General features: G+C 35.1%; 1 protein-coding gene across 1 annotated transcript in view; it reads left to right on the top strand.

Annotated features, from left to right (window-relative positions):
* CDK13 (cyclin dependent kinase 13) overlaps window positions 1–22,292 on the top strand; it is a 146,212-nt gene that overhangs the window by 44,471 nt on the left and 79,449 nt on the right. The window contains exons 4-5 of the mRNA XM_053609715.1: window positions 941–1,080; window positions 2,925–3,095. Of these exons, the coding sequence (XP_053465690.1) occupies window positions 941–1,080; window positions 2,925–3,095 (311 nt within the window). The remainder of the gene's footprint in view (window positions 1–940; window positions 1,081–2,924; window positions 3,096–22,292) is intronic.

Here is a 22,292-nt window from a genome sequence, read left to right as displayed (position 1 = left end):
AATAGAAAGAGGTTTGAAATCTGTACCCTAAATTAGCTTCAAGTAAGTGCCTAGAGAGTACTCTTTCCCTTGAAACCTGTTCCTCAGTTAAGGGGGGGAAAAATACTGATGCCTTTTTTACTTCTACCTAACCAAGGGAAAGTTAGATCTGATTTTAGAATTGCTGTTCATAATAGCACCCAGTGGTAAGAGTATGAGGTAGTTTTGTATCGTGGAGTAGAAAGCTAGAAAATGTTTAAAAATAGTCTCTTCTTGCGTACTATAGCTTTCTTTATTCTTTGACTTGAGTATCTATTATCTGGAGTTATTAAGATAACTATAAAATTATATATCATTTTGAAGAATGTAAAATTTTTATCATACCCATTTCTGTATCTACTTAAATGAATCTAGTGGGAGTTGATTATATTAATGCCTTTTTTATTCTTTTAGACTGAAAAGTTTCTTTTCTGGTGTTTTTAAGAGGATTTCATACAGCCATAAGTCTAAATTTGTCAGTAAACTTTATAGCTAGATTTTTGTTAACATTATCTATCAAACTTTCGTTTTTTTGAGTAGATATATATTTTGTCAATAAATGAATAATAAAACTTTTTGGAGGTTGATTAGAGAACTTTGCCTCTTTCTATAGTGTCCTTTTCATCTACTCATTGAAAAATTACATTTTATTTCTGAAAGCCCTTCATATAAGTGCTACTACTTCTCTTTCGCAGTTGTAAGTACTAATCTACTGAAGAAGAATCATGTAGAAAGGATACCTTGATTTTTATGATAACTTATAATACCAAATCATAGTGTTATTTGTATTGGATAGATGATTACAAATAAAGGTAGGGGAAAATAAAAGATACAGGATTGGTGGAGGGTGAATATTGAGTTAATAAACAGTTCATTCAGTTTGCTTGATTGTATATAAAAACTTCAGAACTATATTTGATAGAATATGTGGGCCTCGCTATGGTGAAATCAAAGAAAAAGATATTGACTGGGGAAAACGCTGCGTGGATAAATTTGATATCATCGGAATTATTGGAGAAGGTACTTATGGACAAGTTTACAAGGCCAGGGATAAAGACACTGGTAAGAATGTTAAGTTCTGGGGATCTTTGGGCCTATAGAATTTACTTTGTTTGAATTTTGATTCTAACGTGTGCTTTAGGAATTTTCAGAAAGTTAAATTAAAATTTATTGTGCTTTTATCTTGTTTTTATTTTTATTTTTCTTATTTATTCTATGTGTACACGTATGTAAGCTGTGAGTTTACATATAAGTGGGTCTGTATATACGTAGTCTTTCAAGAGTGTTCCTTTAGTATTTGTGATGTGCTTTATGGTAAGATTTAGGTTTTCAAATCTTGACCTGAATTAGTGGTAGGTTTTTTTGTTTTGGGTGGGAGACAGGTTTAATCCTTACACAGCACTTTTGTTTTAGGCAAAAAAAAATTTTTTTTTTTTTTTTTTTTTTCTGTAGAAATTAACTTTGAGGCCAGATTTAGTAGCTTAATCTTTCAGAATATAATCTTGGTTCTGGAAGATTGGAACAGGTTGAAATTTCTAAAAGGCCTCACAGTAGAGGAAAAATAAACTGTCAGAAGCTATATACAGAAATTCTATATTTTACTAATAAAAGCATAGAGCTAATATTTTTCTTTATTTATAATTTCTTATTGAAATAAACCATAGATTTAAAATAACATAGCTACTTGAGGCTATATACTATTGGGGGAGATGTCCCTTACCGTTAGAACTACTGAAGGCAATTACTGTGTAGAGTAATAATTGGTGTTTATAATTATGTATTATCAAAGATTAAATTATTATAACTTTAATTATTATAAGTTTTGCTAAAATAAGGAATCATACTACATTGTTGGAACACTTGCATAAAAACAAATGAAATAAGTTGTAAGGATTCCAAAGATAAAATTTCCTTCTTTCAGAAAATTTGGGCCAGGTACAGTAGCTCATGCCTATAATCCTAGCACTCTGGGAGACAAGGTGGGAGGATTGCTTGAAGTCAGAGAAAGTGAGACCCCATCTCTACTCAAAACAGAAAAATTAGCTGGGCATGGTGGATGAACCTGTAGTCTCAGCTACTTGGGAGGATGAGGCAGGAGGATTGCTTGAGCCCAGGAGGTTGCTGTGACCTAGGCTGAGGCCATGGCATTCTAGCCCAGGTGACAGAGGGAGACTCCAGGTCAAAAAAATAAAAAATTGTAAGAAGAGTTCATTTTTTTCCTCCACAGAAGTGGGATAAACAAACTTTTACTACAGTGAATTTTTTCTTATTATAGGGTTTGTGTGTATGTATGTTTTATTTACTATTTATATCTTCTTATATAAAACTAACACCTGTAAAATTTACTGTAGTGGAGAAGAATGCATACTTTTGAAACAGCTGGATTTTGAATACCATTTTCACTACTAGGTAACTAGACAGCTGTGGACAAGTAATATTTCTGAGCATATTGTCTCACTAGCACAATGTGTACAGTTTTTCTCCCCTATTCAGAGAAGTTTTATTCAAATGTAAGCATATTGGGTATATTTAACCTTCCCTTTCTTCACTTTTTAAAAATATAAATGGCAGTGTAATAAACCTCTTCAGCATCTTGCTTTTTTTCACTAAAAGTATCAAAAAGAGCATAAAACAGTAATACATATGCACCTACCTCCTCCTTACAGTGGTTATGTAATATCCCATGATTTGTATAAATAGCCCATAATCACTTTAATGAAAGACTTAATTTCTTGAACTACAAATACAATCATTTGGTATATTGGAAATTAAAATATATTTTGTGGGTTGTAATTCCCAGAAGTAGGAACAGAGATTATGATTTAAGATAAATTTAAAATTAAGAAAAGTGTCACCTGCTTTTGTCAGCTGATAATCTGATTTTATTTATTTATTTATTTTTATAGGAGAAATGGTAGCCTTAAAAAAAGTACGTCTGGATAATGAAAAGGAAGGCTTTCCAATTACAGCAATTCGAGAAATTAAAATTCTCCGGCAACTTACCCACCAGAGTATTATCAATATGAAGGAAATAGTGACTGATAAAGAAGATGCTTTGGATTTTAAGAAGGACAAAGGTATGTATGCATATTTAAATAACTACTACTTTGTGGTCATTACTGACGTTGCCAACTTGGAGATTTTGTTGTAGCTAGGACCATCTGAGTAATTATTAGGTATAGGAAACTTTTATTTATTTATTTATTTTTTTATTAAATCATAGCTGTGTAGGTATAGGAAACTTTTGCCCCACTGTGAAACTCTATAGAGTTTGAAGAATTATTTACTTTAGTAGTTTTTGAGTTACCTAAGTAAAGTATATTTACCAGTGTTACAAATAAAGTTTCTAATTATAATATCTGTGTTTTTGAGCATCAATGTGTATTCATATGTAAGCATATTGGGTATAGGGTTAGGGTTAGGGTTAGGGTCTTCATTTTTTAGTGACAGACAAAACAGTTTATGGCATTTTTTGAGTATATTTAACGAAGTTTTATGTTAACATACAAGGGAACTTTATGATCAGCATTTTTGTTATTTCTAAAAGAGTGGAGGCAAAAATTTACTTGAGATTGCCTTTAATAGGCTGTAGCAGTGGCAGAAAGCAAACATGAAATTTGCCTGTTTATTAAAATAATACTAATAGGGCAGATGAGAGGTGAAAGAAATGCTCTATTGCCAGGATGAGCAAGATTTTAGAACCAAATCTGTACTTTTCAAATAGCAAAATTACTTCTTCAAACTAAATTTAATATAAAACAGATTAGGTATGTTGTGATTGAACCCATGGTACTTAGCCTCCTTTCTTCATCAACTATCCACACAGAACACACAATCATCTTATTTTTCTGGAGAACACAGTTTAAAAACGATTGCCATAATATATGGTAATTATTTTACATAAAGGAACTGTTAGAAAGTGTTTTGTGTGCAATATGGAGATCAGAGTCATCTTTTTAATTGATGTGACTTCTGTTCATTTTTGTTCATAATAAAGCTCATGTTTCTTAGCTTGACATTTAACCTGGTTTGTCTTTTTAATCTTACTTTTCATTACTTCTGATTGTGTAGTAGAAAGGGTACTAGTTTGCCTTCAGTTAGAATGTCTAGGATTTGAGACTCAACTGTATTAGCAGTATGACCTTATTAGCAAGGCTTTTTACTCTTCTGAATCTGTTACCCCTTTATCCATAAAAAGGAAACATTATCTCTCTTATTGCATAGTAAGAATTAACTTAAGACCTTCAAACAAGAAGGGATGTGCAAATGTTACTTATTTTGCATCAACTTCATGCTTTAGCCAAATTAGTATATTTGCCTTTCTTCCAGTGTACTCTGGACCTCCTGGTTTTTCAGTCTATGAAATCACCCCTCTACCTACTTTTCCAGTCTCATCTATGCTATTTTTTTTTTTTTTCCATTTACACTATTTTTGATTGCTCACCAAGCTTAAGTCACATTGGTCTTTGGGTTCCACAAATATGCCACCTTGCCTTTTTAAAAATCATTAACACATGCTGATTGCCTGAGCTTAAATAAAACACACACAGTTTGAAAGGCTGACTTCTTACTCTCAGTGTCTTAGTCTGAATGTTGCTTTATTCATTAGTAAGAGCTCACCTGACCAATATTTCCACTTTCTACTGCTTATAGAATACAATACAGTATCTTCTCAGTAAGTGATAATAATTACAATAATTTGTTAATTACTTGTTTTTCCACGCATAGATGGGAACCATACTTGTTTTATTTCCTTGTATGCCTCCTTAATACCTGTGAACATACAAGGTTTTCATAGTCTTCCTATGTTTATGGTCATAATTTATTTTCTTTATCAGATTATAAATTCCCCGAAGCCTTTGTTTTTTTGTTTTGTTTTGAGTCCTCCACAATGTCTAGCACTTTATTTTATAGATCATACTATAGATTTTCATGTGTTTGCACCCATCACCATCTTTTCGTACCATAATCCTATTTGTACTTGTATGAGTCTTGATAAACAAGAATGGATTTACTATGTGAGAAGTTACATTTAGGTTTTTAAATATATTACAGTATATACGTAAGAGGGTATGACATTGTTTCTTAAATGAATCTCCTAATTTTGATGGGAACTAGAGAAGAAGCATGATTTGATGAAAAGTAAACTAGATTTGAATTCCTTGGGTTCTAGTCCTGACTTTGCTAGCAGTGGGACATTATACTAATTGCTATACTGTAGCAGAAAGTTTAGAAGTGTTGGTTTGGTATTGTGGGCTAGTCTAATATTAGAATATTAGAATTTATAAATGTAATAATATGAAACTGTATACCTAGAATGATTTAAATACGAAAATATAAACAATACAAAATCAAGAAAAAATATTAATTTACAAAAATGTAATAAACATTTCATAATTATAACAAGCCATTAACAATATAAGAAAAACACCATGACAATAGTTATTTAAAAAATGGCTTTACATAAGAATGAGGAAAAGTTAATCATGGCAGATTGAAAGAGAACTATTACTAGATCTTAAAAGAACAAGTCATGGGTGTTTTTATGTGTAAAAACTTCACAGATGCTGAACAAGCTTTTTTTTTTTTACTAATCAGGGGGTATGAACAGAAACTAATTCTAAATTTTTTTCTGGATTCTTTTCATCTTCAGTCTCTTTTTAATAATTTTGAGGGGATCTTTGAACCTTTTTGTCTTTTAACCTTTTAATTATTATCAAGGTGGGGCTTTCGTTTCAAAGAAAGCTTTTCCTGATCCTCAGGGGTATCCAAACTTTTTTTCTCTGCTGCATGTTGAAAGAATAAGGGTTGTCTTGGGCCACACATTATGTACACAAAAACTAAGGAAAGCTGATAAGGAAAAGCACAAAAAACCAAAAAAGATCCATGCATGCTTTTCTTGATGTCCGCTAATAGAGATAAGTAAAAGAGGTCCTAACAAAATCAGCAAGCAGCCCAGGGGCAGCAGGTTGGATACTCCTGCTTACCCCGTTCCCCCAAAAATAAGACATCCTCCGAAAATAAGACCTACTTACAGGAAAGATAAGACGTCCCCTGAAAATAAGACCTAGCACATCTTTGGGAGCACACCTTAAAATAAGACACTGTCTTATTTTCGGGGAAACAGGGTAGGTATACTCAGTTTCTTCATGTATGGAAGAAGAGTTAGATGTAGTTACTTGTATTAATTTAAGTATTTTAGTTCGTATTTCACTGTTCATTTATTTTGAAACAGAAGTTTTGCTTTGTTGTTCTTTTCCCTTCTACTGAGGATTATAAACTTACAGGAAAATACTTTCTGAGTGAGTGTAAATATTCAATTAAAATTAAAAATTTTAATGCAGTTTACAATTTTCTGGGTATAGAAGACGTTATGTTTTGTTCTTAAATGTAGTAAGAAATAAAAACTTATGTCATTGAAAAACTTATGTCATTGATCTCCATCTCAAGGTATAAATATTTCAATATTTATATTAACAAAACCCCCAAACTGAAATGATGATTTCACTCCAACAAAATAAGTGTTTTATCCTTAACAAACTAGATACAGAGGGAACATACGTCAAAATAATAAAAGCCATATATGATAAACTCACTGCCAACATTATACTGAAAGGAGTAAAATTGAAAGCATTCCCTCTGAGAACTAGAACAAGACAAGGATGCCGCTTTCACTACTTCCACTCAACATAGTACTGGAAGTCCTAGCCAGAAAAATGAGGTAAGAGAAAGAAATGAAGGGCATCCAAATCAGAAAAGAGGTCAAATTGTCCCTAGTTCCTGATGATAGGATCTTATATCTAGATGATCCTAAAGATTTCTCCTAGAATTGATAAATGAATTTAGTAAAGTTTCAGGTTATAAAATTTACACAAATAAGTAGCATTTCAATGTACTATTTATAACAGTCAAGCTAAACATCAAGTCAAAAAATCAAGACCATTTACAATAACTGAAAAAAAGGACCTAGTACACTTTTAACTAAGGAGGTGAAAGGGCATTACAAGAGCGACAAAGCATTGGTGGAATAAATTGTTGATGTTATAAACAAATGGAAAAATATCCCATGCTCATGGATCAGAAGAATCAATATTATTAAAATGGCTACACTGCCCAAAGTGATTTGTAATTCCTATCAAAATACCAGTGTCATTTTTCACAGAATTAGAAAAAATTCTAAATTTCACATGGAATCAGAAAAAGCCCAAATAGGCAAAGCAGTCTTAAGCAAAAAGAACAGAACTAGGTACGTTACATAACCAGACTTCAAATTATACTCTAAATCTTTATTAACTTAAACAGGATGGTGTTGGTGTAAAAGTAGACACATAGATGAGTGGAGTAGGACAGAGAACCCAGGAATAAAACCATACACCTATAGCCAGTTGATCTTTGACGAAGCAGACATAACTTAACACTGAGGAAAGATGCCCTATGCTGTAAACAGTGCTAGGAAAATTGTGGAGCCACAGGCAAAAAAATGAAACTCTCACCATATGCAAAAATTAAGATGGATTAAGTAAGGACTTAAATGTAAGAACTGAAACTATACAAATTCTAGAAGAAAACCTAGGAAAAACCTCTTTTGAACATCTGCCTTGGTAAAGAATTTGTGACTAAGACCCCCAAAACAAATGTAACAAAAACAGTAATAAGTAAATAAGATTTAACTAAAATAAAAATGTTTTTGCACAGTAAAGGAAATAATTAGGAAATAGGCAACCTGCAGAATGGGAGAAAATATTTGCAAACAATACATCCAACAAAGGAGTAATATCCGGAATTTATAAGGAACTCAAATTGGCAGGAAAAAACCCGGTAACCCCATTACAATGTGGGCAAAAGATATGAACAGACATTTTTCAAAAGAATATATACAAATGGCCAACAAACATTAAAAAAACTTAATGTCACTAGTCATCAGGGAAATATAAATGAAAACCAAGTGATATACCACCATTTCTCTGTCAGAATAGTTGTCACAAAGTGAAAAAACAACATGTTGGTGCAGATGTAGTGGAAAGAGAATACTTACACACTGTTGGTGGGACTATAAACTAGTGCAACCTCTATAGAAAACAATGTAGCGATTTCTCAAACTAAAAGTAGATTTACCATTTGCTCCAGTAATCTTATTACTGGCTATCTACCCAAGGGAGGAAAAGCAGTTATATCAAAAGACACTTGTATGTTTAGCAGCATAATTCACAATTGCAAAGGTAGGGAATCAACCTAAGTCTTCACCAGCTGATGAGTGAGTAAAGGCTACATAGCTATGTATATACCATGGAATACTACTGAGGCATTGAAAAGAATGAAATGTCTATTGCAACAACTTGGAGGCCATTATTCTGAGAGAAGAAACCTAGGAACAAAATGAAATACTACATGTTCTCAGTTACAAGTGGAAGCTAAGCAGAGGATAAAGCTTGATGGGTAACTTAGTGAACTTTGGGGACCCAGGAGAGAGAGGGTGGTGGAAGTGTGGGATGAAAAATTACCTATTGGGTATAATGTTCACTATTCAGGTAACAGGTAAATTAAAACTCTAAACTTCTCCACTATGTAATTTGTCTACATAACAAAAAACCACTTGTATCCCTAAATATACTTAAATAAAAAATGAAAAAGAAGTAGTGTTTTGTTTTTTAAAGTTAACCTGGTATCCTGGACAAACAAATACCAGTATTATAATAACTACACATAAAATTTTTTTTTTTTCCTGAGGCAGAGTCTCAAAACTGTTGCCCTGGGTAGAGTGCTATGGCGTCACAGCTCACAGTAACTTTAAACTTTTGGGCGTAAGCTATTGTCTTGCCTCAGCTTCCCAAGTAGCTAGGACTACAGGCACCCGCCACAACGCCCAGCTATTTTTTGTTGTAGTTGTCATTGTTGTTTAGCGGGCCCGGGCTGGGTTTGAACCCACCAGCCTTGGTGTATGTGACTGACGCTCTACCCACTTAGCTACAGGTGCCTCCCAACTACACATAAATTAATTTATTTGTAAATTGTAAACACTTTGATATTAGTGTTTGTATAGTGATGGAATTCGAACACTCTAATTTGGACTTCTTCTAAAAATCAAGACAATAATATTTTGTAGTAAATGCCTGTGACAGTATGCCACTATTTGGTCCAAAGAAGTTGTCACATACTGCTTTTTGTATTATCTTTTTTTCTTCATGGAATATTAGGTGCTTCCCTGTACCCTGTACTTATTACACATGGTTCTGGGATAGTATCTTTTTTTTTCTGTTTTTGAGATAGTGTCTCACTCAGTCACCCTGGGTAAAGTGCCATGACATATAGCTCATAGCAACCTCAAACTCCTGGGTTCGAGCAGTCCCCTTCCCTCAGCCTCCCAAGTAGCAGGGACTACAGGCGCTCACCACAATGCCTAGTTTGTGTATTTTTAGCAGACATAGAGTCTCAGTCTTGTTCAGACTGATCTCCACCTCCTGAGCTCACGTGATCCACCTGCCTCAGCCTCCCAGAGTTCTAGGATTACAGGTGTCAGCCACTGTGTCCCACCTGTAATAGTATTTTTTTCAACTTGCCATTATGTTTTCTTATCTTACTCTTACTGAATTTCTTAGGATAGGGATTGGATTTTATTCAATTTGTATGCAACACAGTGGATTATCATTAAAATTTGAGTAACTAAGTGAATGAAATGCAGAGGTAGGAAGGTTCTGTGTAATAGGTAGAATGTTAAAGGTGGGTGCAGTTTAGGTAGGTCGAGAGGAAGGCAGTGAAGGACTGGCATATCCCCTAAGGAATATCTTGCTTTAAAATTACCTTCCCATTTTCTTAAAGGTCTGCACCCATATTCTCACAGATTATAACTGCTAATATCTCCTAAAGTTTAGGAAGAGAGCAACATTGATTTGTTTATCTTTCATTCCACAAAAGTTTATTGTGCTAGGTGTTAGACCTGGGCTAGCCAATGCAGTAGCCACTAGCCATATATGACTAGTTAAGTTTAAATTAATTAATAATAAAATTAAAAGTTCAGGCTCGGTGCCTGTGGCTCAAGTGGCTAAGGCGCCAGCCACATACACCTGAGCTGGTGGGTTCGAATCCAGCCTGGGCCCGCCAAACAACAACAATGGTTGCAACCAAAAAATAGCTGGGCGTTGTGGCAGGTGCCTGTAATCCCAGCTACTTGGGAGGCGGAGGCAGGAGAATGCTTGAGCCCAGGAGTTGGAGGTTGCTGTGAGCTGTGATGCCATAGCACTCTACCCAGGGTGACAAAAAAAAAATTAAAAGTTCAGTTCTTTAATTCCATTAGGCATGTTTCACATGCTCTGTAGCTTCATGTGGCTACTGGCTACAGTTTGGAAATTGCAGGTGTAGAACATTTCCATTATCTTAGCATTGAATAGTGCTTGTCTAGATACGAGAGATAAACCTAAAAAAACACACAAAAACTGAGCTGTTGAGGCCACGGCACTCTACCGAGGGCCATAAAGTGAGACTCTGTTTCTACAAAGAAAAAAAAAAACTACTACACCCTTTGGCGGCGCCTGTGGCTCAGTGAGTAGGGCGCCGGCCCCATATGCCAAGGGTGGCGGGTTCAACCCAGCCCCGGCCAAACTGCAACAAAAAAACACACAAAAACTTATCTGGTCCCTGACTAACCTAGTTTCTGGGAACCAGAAGGATTAGCAAGCACCGCTAGCTTGAAATCAGACTAATATGTGAATGGCAAATCTGTTTCTGCCTAGAAGTTTTCCATATTGTTTAACTCCGTTAATCTGTAATTGTTGGAATTTCAGTTGAGGTATTGAGTTTCAACAGAAGTGAAAATATTTAAACAATGTGAGCTGTGAAACATACCAAAGAAGAGATCTTTGCAAAGGAGTCTGTTCTTTGCAACTGTAAACTCTTCCCCCACCCGCCAAGCATAAAAACAGAAATAAGCTAGCAGGTGTTTTTTCTTGAGACATAGTCTCAAGCTGTTGCTCAGGGTAGAGTGCTATGGCATCATAGCTCACAGCAACCTCTAACTCTTGGGCTCAAGTGATCCTCTTTTTTTTTTTTTTTTTTTTTTTTTTTTATAGACAGAGCCTCAAGCTGTTGCCCTGGGTAGAGTGCTGTGGCATCACAGCTCACAGCAACCTCCAGCTCCTGGGTTTAAGCGATTCTCTTGCCTCAGCCTCCCAAGTAGCTGGGGCTACAGGCACCCGCCATAACGCCTGGCTATTTTTTGGTTGTGGTTGTCATTGTTTGGTAGGACCAGGCTGGATTTGAACCCACCAGCTCTGGTGTATGTGGCTGGTGCCTTCGTGGCTTGAGATACAGGCACCGAGCCTCAAGCAATCCTCTTGCCTTAGTTTTTCTATTTTAGTAGAGATGGATCTCGCTTTTGCTCAGGCTGATCTCGAACCCATGAGCTCAAGCTATTCACCTGCCTCGGCCTCCCAAAGTGTTGGGATTACAGGCGTGAGCCACCTTGCTCAGCCAGAGCTTACAGGATTTTATTAAAAATAAAATGAGGCCAGGTGCAGTGGCTGATGCCTATAATCCTAGCATTCTTGAGAGGCTGAGGTGAGTGCATTGTCTGAGCTCAGAAGTTTGAGACCAGCCTGAGCAAGAGCAAGACCCCCATCTCTAAAAGCAGCTGGGTGTTTTGGTGGGTGTTTGTAGTCTCAGCTATCGGAAACAAGAGGATTGATCTCTTGAGCCCAAGAGTTGGAGATTGCTGTGAGATATGACATCACGGCATTCTACTAAGGGCGACAAAGTGAGAGTCTGTCTTCGAAAAAAAAAATATATATATATACACACACACACACACAAATAAAAAGTTTCTATAACAGTGTGGCCTCCATTAACATATTGAGACAGGGTTGCAAGTCACTTGTAAATTTAAAAATTTTTTCTAGTGGCACCTAGTACTGTGTTTTTCATTATATATGTCATGTAAAATATAAAACTTGCAAAGTAGTTGTGGTTCTACATTTCATTTGTATCTAAAATTTTATGTGAAATTTCTGATTAAGGTTTAAGGCCAGGTATTCATAGTTTTAAAATTCTATCCCCTCTATTTGTATTACTATGTAGAGAGAGTGCCTTTTATAGGTGGAACAGAAGAGGAGGAAGAAGAATGTTAATGTTTAGGTTTACTTGATTATAAAAGTAATGTTTATTATTAAATATTTGGAAAATAAAATGACCCAGATATTATCATTTTTTGTATTTTTCCCCACTGCCTCATTTTTCACATATGTGATGATTTATTGCCAATTGGAGGTTCTGCTTTCATTAAGTCTATTGCGTTTTTTGTGTGTTATTTGGATAAATTATATTCATTCCTTGATTGTTTCATATTTAGGTTCTTTTGGGCATTTCTCTGTAGTTACCTATTTTGAAGATTTACACTTGGAGATTCTAGCTGGTGCCTGTAGCTATTCACATACCTCTAGCTAAGGAAGAGATCTTTATCTTCTAGGAAAAGTCCTTGTAGTCAATTCTGGTTTGATTGTAACTGAAACATTGAGGACTAAGAGCTTATTTAATGAGCAGTATCCCACTAAACTATCAGTGGGTCCCTAGACTTTGGAACCATATTACCTTTCATTTTGAATTCCTTTGACACAAAGGTTTCTTGTTTTTGCTTTTTTTTTTTTAAACATCTGATTAATTCCTTATAATAGATCAATGGGAATAGAATTACTAGGTCAAAGGTTTTGAACTCTGAAGTTTCTTGACACATATTGTGAAGTTGTTTTCCAGAAAGAAGATGCCAATTTATACTCCCAAATATAGGGCAGTATACTCAGCAATGCAGAAATAAAGGGAATTGCCTTAACCTGTTAAAAGGGCATTTATGAAAAACAAAAATGTCTGTTCTTATCACTTCTATTCAACAGTATATTAGAGGTTCTTGCCAGGGCAGTTAGGCAAGAAAATGAAATTAAATATCCAGATTGGAAAAGAAAAAGGAAAACCGTAGCATGTATGTGTGAAAATATAGAAAATCCTATGGAAACCACTAAAATACTACTAGAATTAATAAATGAGATTAGCAAGGTATCAGGACCCAGGATCAATACACAAAAACCAATTCTTCTGTACACAAACAGTAAATAATCCAAAGTGAAACTAAGGAACAGTTTGTCTTACAAAGCCTTAAAAAGACTAAGTTATGTAAGAATAGATTGACAAAAGAAGTGTAAGTCTTGTACTTTGAAGCTAGAAAACATCATTGGAAGAAATTAAATAAGACCTAAATAAATGGAAAGGGGCATTGCATGTTCATGGTAATTTAGTATTATTAAGATGACAGTACTTCCCAAATTGATCACAGTACTTCACAAATTTTATTAAATCACAGCTGGCTTCTTTTCAGAATCTGACAAGTTGACCCTAAAATTTATTTGGAAGTTCGAAAGAGTCCAGAGTAGGCAAAACAATCATAAAACACAAGGGCAAAGTTGGAGAGAGACCCTATATTTCTCAATTTTAAATCTTCAAAGCCAGAGTGACCATAACTCACTGGTACTGGCATTATGATAAATAAATAGGATTGATAATAAAATTGAGAATCTAGAAATAACCTCTCACATTTATATAGGATCACTTAATTTAGACAAGGGTGCCAAAATTTTTAGTGGGAAAAAAATAGCTTTCTCAACAACTGTTGCTGATACAGCTGAATATCCATCCACATGCAAAAGAATGAAGTTGGTCCCCTTTGCATACCATGCACAGTAATTAACTTTAAATGATCAGCAGTTTAAATATAAGAGCTAAAACCATAAATCTCTTAGGGGGAAAATAAATATAGGAGAAATCTTTGTGATCTTGGATTAGACAAAAACCTTATTAGATATGACACAAAAACAAACAATAAAAGAAGAAATTGGACTTCATTTTTTCAAAATGAAAAACTTTTGTCCTTTGGAAAACAGTATCATAAAAATGAAATGAACTCTTAACAACTAAATAATAAGACAGCCTAATTAAAAAGTGGGCAAAGATCTGAATGGCTATTTCTTCAGAAAAATTATGCAAATGCTCAATAAGCATATGAAAGATGTTTAACACTACATAGCCATTAGGGAAATGCAAATCAAAACCACAGTGAGCTTTCCACATCACAGTTACAAAAAAACAAAATGACAAAAAAGAACCCAAGAAAATAAGTTGGAGAAGTTGTATAGAAATTGGAACCCTTATTTATTACTGGTGGAAATGTCTGGTGGTATGGCTACTGTAGGAAACAGTCTAGCTATGCCTGAAAAAAAATTAGAAATAAAATTTCCATCTGATTCAGCAATGTGTACCCAAAAGAACTAAGAGCAGCATCTCAAACCTGATATTTTTAAGCTCAGATTTATACCAGTGATATTCCCCATAGCTAAAAAAGGCGGAAGCAACCCAAGTGTCCTTGGGTGGAAGAATTGATAAACAAAATGTGGTATATAATTACACAGGTAATAAGGGAATTTTCTAATTTACCCTGATTTTCTGTTACCCTAATTAGAAAATCTGTGTATGCATTTTCATACATACCATGAAATGTTGTTTAGCCTTAAATATGAAGGAAATTGTTACGTGTGCCACAACATGGATGTACCTTGGGGACATTTATATTAAGTGAAATAAGCCAGTCACAAAGAACAGGTAGTGTATGTATGATTCCATTGTAATAAGTTACCTAGGGTAGTCAAATTTATACACAGAAAATAGAACAGTGGTTGCCACGGACTGAAGAGAGTGGGAAATGGGGAGTTATTGTTTAATGGGTCCAAAGTTTCCGTTTTTCAAAGTGAAGTGTTCTGGGGATGGATAGTGGTGCACAACAATGTGAATATACTATTACCACTGAACTGTACCCTTAAAAATGATTAAGATAGTACATTTTATGCTATGTATATTTTGCCACAATTTCTTAAAGTAAAAACAAAAATGGATGAAGTGATACATGTTACTATATGGATAAACTGAGAAAATACTAATTGAAGGAAGCTATTCATAAAAGACTATGTATTTTGTAATTTGATTCCATTTGTATGAAATGTCCAGAATAGGCAAATCATAGAGGCGGAAAGTACATTGGTGGTTGCCAGAGACCTGGGGTGAGGATTGGAAATCAGCAGGAGTGACTGCTAATGGCTATGGTGTAATGGGTAAGGGGTTTTATTTTGGAGTGGTAAAAATGTTCTAAAAGTCACTGTAATGATTGCAGAACTATGTGAATACACTCAAACCATTTGAATTATATACTAAAAGTGGGTGAATGATATAAGGGAATAATATCCCAATAAAGCTTTATTCAAGGAAGAAACCATAGCTACCTTACAAGAATTTTATGTTTGTACTGTGTATGTGGAGAGGGATTAACATTGCAGAGGAGTGTCTGTTATAGAAGTTGAGTCTAAAAGATAGCTTAGTGCCCAGAATGATACTGTACCGAGGAAGCAAAATATTAAGTGATTTTTAAGCATTTTTAGTGATTGTATCTCATCTTTGGCAATTTGATGTGCAAAAAATGGCATCTTTTTTTTTTTTTTTTTGTGGAGCTTGAATAGTTCCTTAAGAGTCTATTTGTATTTCTTTATCCATGTGTAACCTGTTTAGGTTCTCTGACCATTTTTTACTAGATTATTTGTGCTTTTCTCAATTGATTTTAAATATGTTTTTTACATTATAAGAATGTTCATTTTTTTTACTGAATTGCATTAAAAACTGTCCAGGTATCTTGTTTTCTTGCTGTCCATATGTTTAATATGTTAGTGATAATAATTTTGGGGGTGGGTTAAATTGAGAAGCAAAATGTTATAAACAAATTATAGTCTATTCCAGAATAACTGAATCTTTCATGATTGTGAATTTTGTCTAATCAGTGCAAGACAGGAAGATGTCTTAGTTATTTCATATGATAAACCAAACAATACTTTTAAAGAAAAAGAACGAAAATCTTAATTTGGTATGATTTCATTCTCTGGGTTACAACGAAATGCAGTTGGCCCCATGTGTTGAAAGTTAAAAGAATCTAAAGAGATCAGAATGTGTTAGGTGCCTATCAGGAGATCCGGGAGTTAGGAGAAAGGAATCTGTGAAGAGTGGAAAGGGACAGGTAGGAATGGAAAGGTTGGGGTCCTTAACACTATTTCTTAATATGTGAACAACAATACCTTTTGGAACAGGTATTTTAAGGTAATGGTAGTATGTGTGTGTAATGGTTGAAAGTATGAAGATAGAACCTTTGCTTTTTTGTATACCATTTTCCCCTAGAAAATGGGGGTAATAATACCTGACTGATAGGTTTGTTGTGATTATTTAATGAAATAATGCATGTGAAATACTTCACCTAGAATATGACATGCAATAGGCACATAGCAGTAAAGTTGGCTCTTGTAGGCTTAGTGATAGACTGATCATTAAGGGCAGAATTAGATTGCTAATAGAGTAACTGTCTGTGAAGGCAGAGAGGATGGTGTTTTGGAGAGAATGAGTATTTTAGTTTTACTCCTCCAGTGAAATTCCATTACGTGGACATCAGACATCAAGGAATGGAGTTGATTCAGAAGTTAAGAGAAAATCCCGCCCTCCCTCTCTCCTTTCCACCCCCTTCTTTTTTTTTTTCTTTTTTCCTTTTCTTCCTTTCTCTCTTACTGGAACCTCCCTCCCTTCCTCCTTTTCTCCCTTTTCTTTCTTTCTTTCTCTCTCTCTCTCGTGACAATACCTTAATAATAAAACCTTTTCTGAAAGCTTAGCAGTCTCTAATTATTATTACAAGTAAAGGTTGTAAAGAAGAGTGAAGAACTTCAGTCACATCTGATTGTGGGTGACTGGTTAACCTACCAGAAGGAAGAAAGTGAGTCATAGGTTGCTATCAGCCAGGCTGAAGAGGAGGACACAAGAGTGAAAGTCAGTAACAGATGATAAGAGAGATGCAAATAGTCGAAGCCTTGGTGTGGATTAGAAATGGAGAATAAATTACTGAGCATGCTGTGACATTGAGATTACTGTGGCCAAAAAGAATTCTGTAAAGTACTGGGAGGGAGAAATGCCTGCAGTGAGGGGCAGTGGTAGAGTGCCATTTAGGGCAGGTTAAGTTAAAAGATACCTGTTATATTGTACGATTTTTGAGCCCTCTTTGAAAAAGCTAATAATTAACTGCTGTTTCTTCATGGTAAGAAGGAGGATACATTACTCAGGATGGGGAATTGTTTTACTTTTGCCACTTAGTATTTACTAAGCATGGGCAAATTATTTAATATCTTTTAGTCTTATGTTACAAGGAGATAATTATGTTCTTCAGGGTATTATAGGCTTAAATGAGAAAATATGTGAAGTATTTTCACCTCTGGTAACAGTTTATTATTCTTTTTTATGGTTATCTTTAGAGCAATATACACTAAGATATCAATCTTACTGTAACATGTTATAGAAGAGGCTTTTTATGTAGTACAGTGATTTTTTTAACCAGTATGCCACACCATACTGGTGTGCTGTGAAAGGATCTTAGGTATACTGAGGAAACTTTTAAAAATTATTAATTAAGGGCGGCGCCTGTGGCTCAGTCGGTAAGGTGCCGGCCCCATATGCCGAGGGTGGCGGGTTCAAACCCGGCCCCGGCCAAACTGCAACCAAAAAATAGCCGGGCGTTGTGGCGGGCACCTGTAGTCCCAGCTACTTGGGAGGCTTGAGGCAAGAGAATCGCTTAAGCCCAGGAGTTGGAGGTTGCTGTGAGCTGTGTGAGGCCATGGCACTCTACCAAGGGCCATAAAGTGAGACTCTGTCTCTACAAAAAAAAAAATTATTAATTAAATTCTTTTTAAAAGCTGTTCAAAGCACAGTACATACATATACTATGTTGCTCTTGGTAGAGTGCTGGGTGTCACTGCTCACAGCAACCTCAAACTCTTGGGCTTAAGTGATTCTCTTGTCTCAGCTTCCCAAGTAGCTGGGACTGTAGCTGCCTAACACAATGTCTGGCTAGTTGTGGTTGTTGTTGTTGTTGTTGTTGTTGTAATTATCATTGTTTAGCAGGCCTGGGCCAGATTTGAACCCACCAGCCCCGGTGTACGTGGCCAGTGCCCCAACCACTGAACTACAGGTGCCGAGCCCATATACGTTTTTTACTCCTTTTTTTTTCATCGGTGTGATTTAAGTGTGCTGTGGAAATTTAACTATAGATTCAAGTGTGCTATCAGATAAAAAAGGTTGAAAAACACTGATGTAATAGTTGATCTATGATTTAATTATCATTTCTTCTTTAGTTTGTGTCCAAAATTTTGTCAGTGTGTCGGGTGCTAGACTTAGGGAGGCATTATGCCAGATGTTGGATTTTTAGAGTGTATCATATGAATTTGTAGAGAAACATGGATTGTGCTCCCATGTTATAACAAATAGGTACTGTTCTCCTTCATCACGCTAAAAGATTTACCATAAAAGAACAGAAACAGGCAATAAGAAAAGAACTTTCTAGTAAATGTAAGAAAAAGCATTCAGCCTCATTTTAATAAAATAAATGTAATGTAAATGGGATATATTTTTTACCTATCAAAAAACTGGTAGTGTTTTTTAAAAGAACTTTTCTTTCTTGATTTTTTTTCTGAATTACAAAACTAACATATTTGGTTTAACTAAAACATTAAATACAAAGCTTGTTTTCTCCCATCAACTCCCTTTCCTCCCCAAAACACAAAATCAGTGGAATTAGAGAAATATAAAGCATAAGTGAGTAGAAAGGGGATCTGCCTATGTGTAGCAGATGTGATTACCATTGCTAGCAATAGTGTTACTAGGTCCCCCCTTTTCAGTTTCTTTCCAGACATTTTGTTGTGTGTAAAATAAATATACATACTAATTATTAATTTTCACAAAATAGAGGATATAACATGCAGTGTTCCTGCAAAATAGATATCTTTGTATGCCATTAAAAAATAGTATTCTTCAGTTCTGTAATTTAGATGTATTTAATTTTATTAGGCTTGCCTCTATAGAGAAGTATTTTAAGAAATTAGTTTTTAGCTTTTACTAACTGCTTTACCAAAACATCATTAAATGGAAATATGTGTGTATTCGTTTGGGGCTTTAGTAGGATACCTTCCTAAAAGTGGAATTGCTCAATTAAATGATACAGCTCTTTTATATGTTAATAGTTAGAGTAAAATTAACTTAAAAACAAGCTAATTGTAACTCACATTCCAATGAAAATTTTGTGAGTACCTAGTTTACTGAAACACATATTTTTGACATCTGATAAGAAATTAATACTTTTTCTATAATTTATGAAGTTAAGTTTTTTCCATATTTTTGCCATTTTCTATGAATTGCATGTTTCTTTGGTATTTACTTATTGAATGGAGAGAATTATTAAGACATAGATATTAATGTTTGTGTTTCATATGTCAAATGATTTTTCCCATTTCTGTTGCTTACCCTTAACTTTATTTTTCTATATTCTTTGTTAGTGTAAATCTTTCTGTGGTCATGTCTGTGTATGTGGAGACTTCTTTGGAGTGTGGGGAGAATGGTTTGTTTCTTGCTTAGGAAGGCTGAATTCCCCTGGAAAATTATGTTTTTCTGTATTTTCTTCTACTTCTATTAGAATTTTTAAAAATATTGATATTTTAATCTTTCTTGTCTTATACTGTTCTGCCTTTTTTATTTTATATAAAGTTCCCACATGTTCTGGGCTCTCCTGTTTTTATTGATCCTTTCCTATGTCCTGCTACCATATCATGGTTGCAGCTTTATAGCATATTTTTGTTGTTTTAGAGACAGTGTCTCACTTTGTCACCCAGGCTGGAGTGCAGTGGCACCGTTATAACTTACTGCCTCAAACTCCTGGGCTCAAGCAATCCTCCTGCTTCAGCTTCCCTAAATACTGGGAGTACCGGTGTGAGCCACCACATCCAGCCTTACACCATATTTTAGTTTCTGGTAGATAAAGGTCCATCTTTTCCCCTTTAAAATTTTTTTGCTTATTTTCACACATTTATATGGATATGAGTGAGGTCTGAAAACATACTGGTGGAGATTTGTCTGGAACTGCATTAGTATTAATTTGGGCAGGACAAAGGTTTTTTTTTTTTATTTGATTACTTGCTGTTATTGGATTCAACCAGATACTGTACAAACTTTGATAATAGTCCCTATAAAGTTCTTTTTTTTTTTATTGTTGGGGATTCATTGAGGGTACAAGATACCAGTTACACTGGTTGCATTTGTTAGGTAAAGTCCCTCTTATAATTGTGTCTTGCCCCCAAAAGGTGTGTCACACATCGAAATCCCACCTCCTCCCTGTTTTCCTCTCTCTGCTCTTCCTTTCTTCCAAGCCCCCCCCTCCTTCTCTCTCTCTCTGTGCTCTCCCCTTGCCCCACTCCCTACCATGTACTAAGTCATTAATTGTCCTCATATCAAGATCGAGTACATAGGATTCATGCTCCTCCATTCTTGTAAAGCTTTACTAACAATAATGTGTTCCACTTCCATCCAGGTTAATAAAAAGGATGTAAAGTCTCCATCTTTTTTAATGGCTGAATAGTATTCCATGGTATATATATACCACAGTTTGTTAATCCATTCCTGGGTTGATGGGCATTTAGGCTGTTTGCACATTTTGGCAATTGTAAATTGAGCTGTGATAAAAATGTAAAATTGAGGTGCGATAAACAGTCTAGGGCAAGTGTCTTTATTGTAGAAGGATATTTTTCCTTCTGGGTAGATGTTCAGTAATGGGATTAACAGGATCAAATGGGAGGTCTAGCTTAAGTTCGTTGAGGGTTCTCCATACTTCCTTCCAAAAAGGTTGTATTAATTTGCAGTCCCACCAGCAGTGTAAAAGTGTTCTTTTCTGTCCACATCCACACCAGTGTCTCCAGTTTTGAGATTTTGTGATATGGGCCATTATCACTGGGGTTAGATGGTATCTTATATGTTTGTTAGCCATTCGTCTGTGTTTAGAGAAGGTTCTATTCATGTCTCTTGCCCATTGATATATGGGATTGTTGGCTTTTTTCATGTGATTTGAGTTCTCTATATATCCTAGTTATCAAGCTTTTATCTGATTTAAAATATGCAAATATCCTTACCTGTTGTGTAGGTTGTCTATTTGGTTTGGTTTTTGTTTCCTTAGCTGTACAGAAGCTTTTCAGTTTCTTTAAGTACCATTTGTTTATTTTTGTTGTTTTTGCAATTGCCACTGAAGTCTTCTTCATAAAGTCTTTCCCCAGGCTGATATCTTCCAGTGTTTTTCCTATGCTTTCTTTGAGGATTTTTATTGTTTCATGCCTAAAAGTATTTTATCCATCTTGAATCAATTTTAGTGAGTGGAGAAAGGTGCAGTTCCAGTTTTAGTCTTTAACATGTGGATATCCAGTTCTCCCAGCACCGTTTATTGAATAGGGATTCATTCCCCCAGTATATGTTGTTTGGTTTATGGAAGACTAGGTGGTTGTAAGATGCTAGTTTCATTTCGTGGTTTTCTATTTGATTCCAAATGTCTACATCTCTATTTTTGTGCCAGTACCATGCTGTCTTGACCACTATGGCTTTGTAGTACAACCTAAAATCTGGTATGCTGATGCTCCTGGCTTTGTTTTTATTACTAAGAACTGCCTTAGCTATATGGGATTTTTTCTGGTTCCATACAAAACGCAGAATCATTTTTTCCAAGTCTTGGAAAAAATTGGTATTTTAATAGGGATGGCATTGAGTCAGTAGATTGCTTTGGGAAGTATAGACATTTTAACAATGTTGATTCTTCTCAGCTATGAGCATGGTATGTTCTTCCATTTGTTAATATCGTCTACTGTTTCCTTTTTTTTCTAATTAAATCATAGCTGTGTACATTAATGCAATCGTTGGGTACAATGTGCTGGTTTTATATACTCATAATTTTCTTTATAGAGATCCTTCACCTCTTTTGTTAGGTTTATTCCTAGGTATTTCATTTTCTTTGAACCTTTGGTAAAGGGAGTTGTCCTTAATTAGTCTCTCATGTTGGCTGTTATTGGTGTATACAAAGGCTACTGACTTGTGGACATTAATTTCATATCCCGAGACATTACTGTATTTTTTGATGACTTCCGGGAGTCTTGTGGTAGAGTCTTTGGGGTTCTCTAAGTATAAGATCGTATCATCAGCAAAGAGGGAGAGTTTGCCCTCCTCTGCTCCCATTTGGATGCCCTTTATTTCCTTGTTTTGCCTAATTGTATTGGCTAGAACTTCCAGCACTATGTTGAATAGTAATGGTGATAGAGGACAACCTTGTCTGGTTCCAATTCTATGTGGGAAAGCTTTCAGTTTTA

The sequence above is a fragment of the Nycticebus coucang genome, chromosome 11 (assembly GCF_027406575.1).
Source record: "Nycticebus coucang isolate mNycCou1 chromosome 11, mNycCou1.pri, whole genome shotgun sequence".
Taxonomy (NCBI): domain Eukaryota; kingdom Metazoa; phylum Chordata; class Mammalia; order Primates; family Lorisidae; genus Nycticebus; species Nycticebus coucang.
This window is presented reverse-complemented; position numbering and strand designations above follow the sequence as displayed.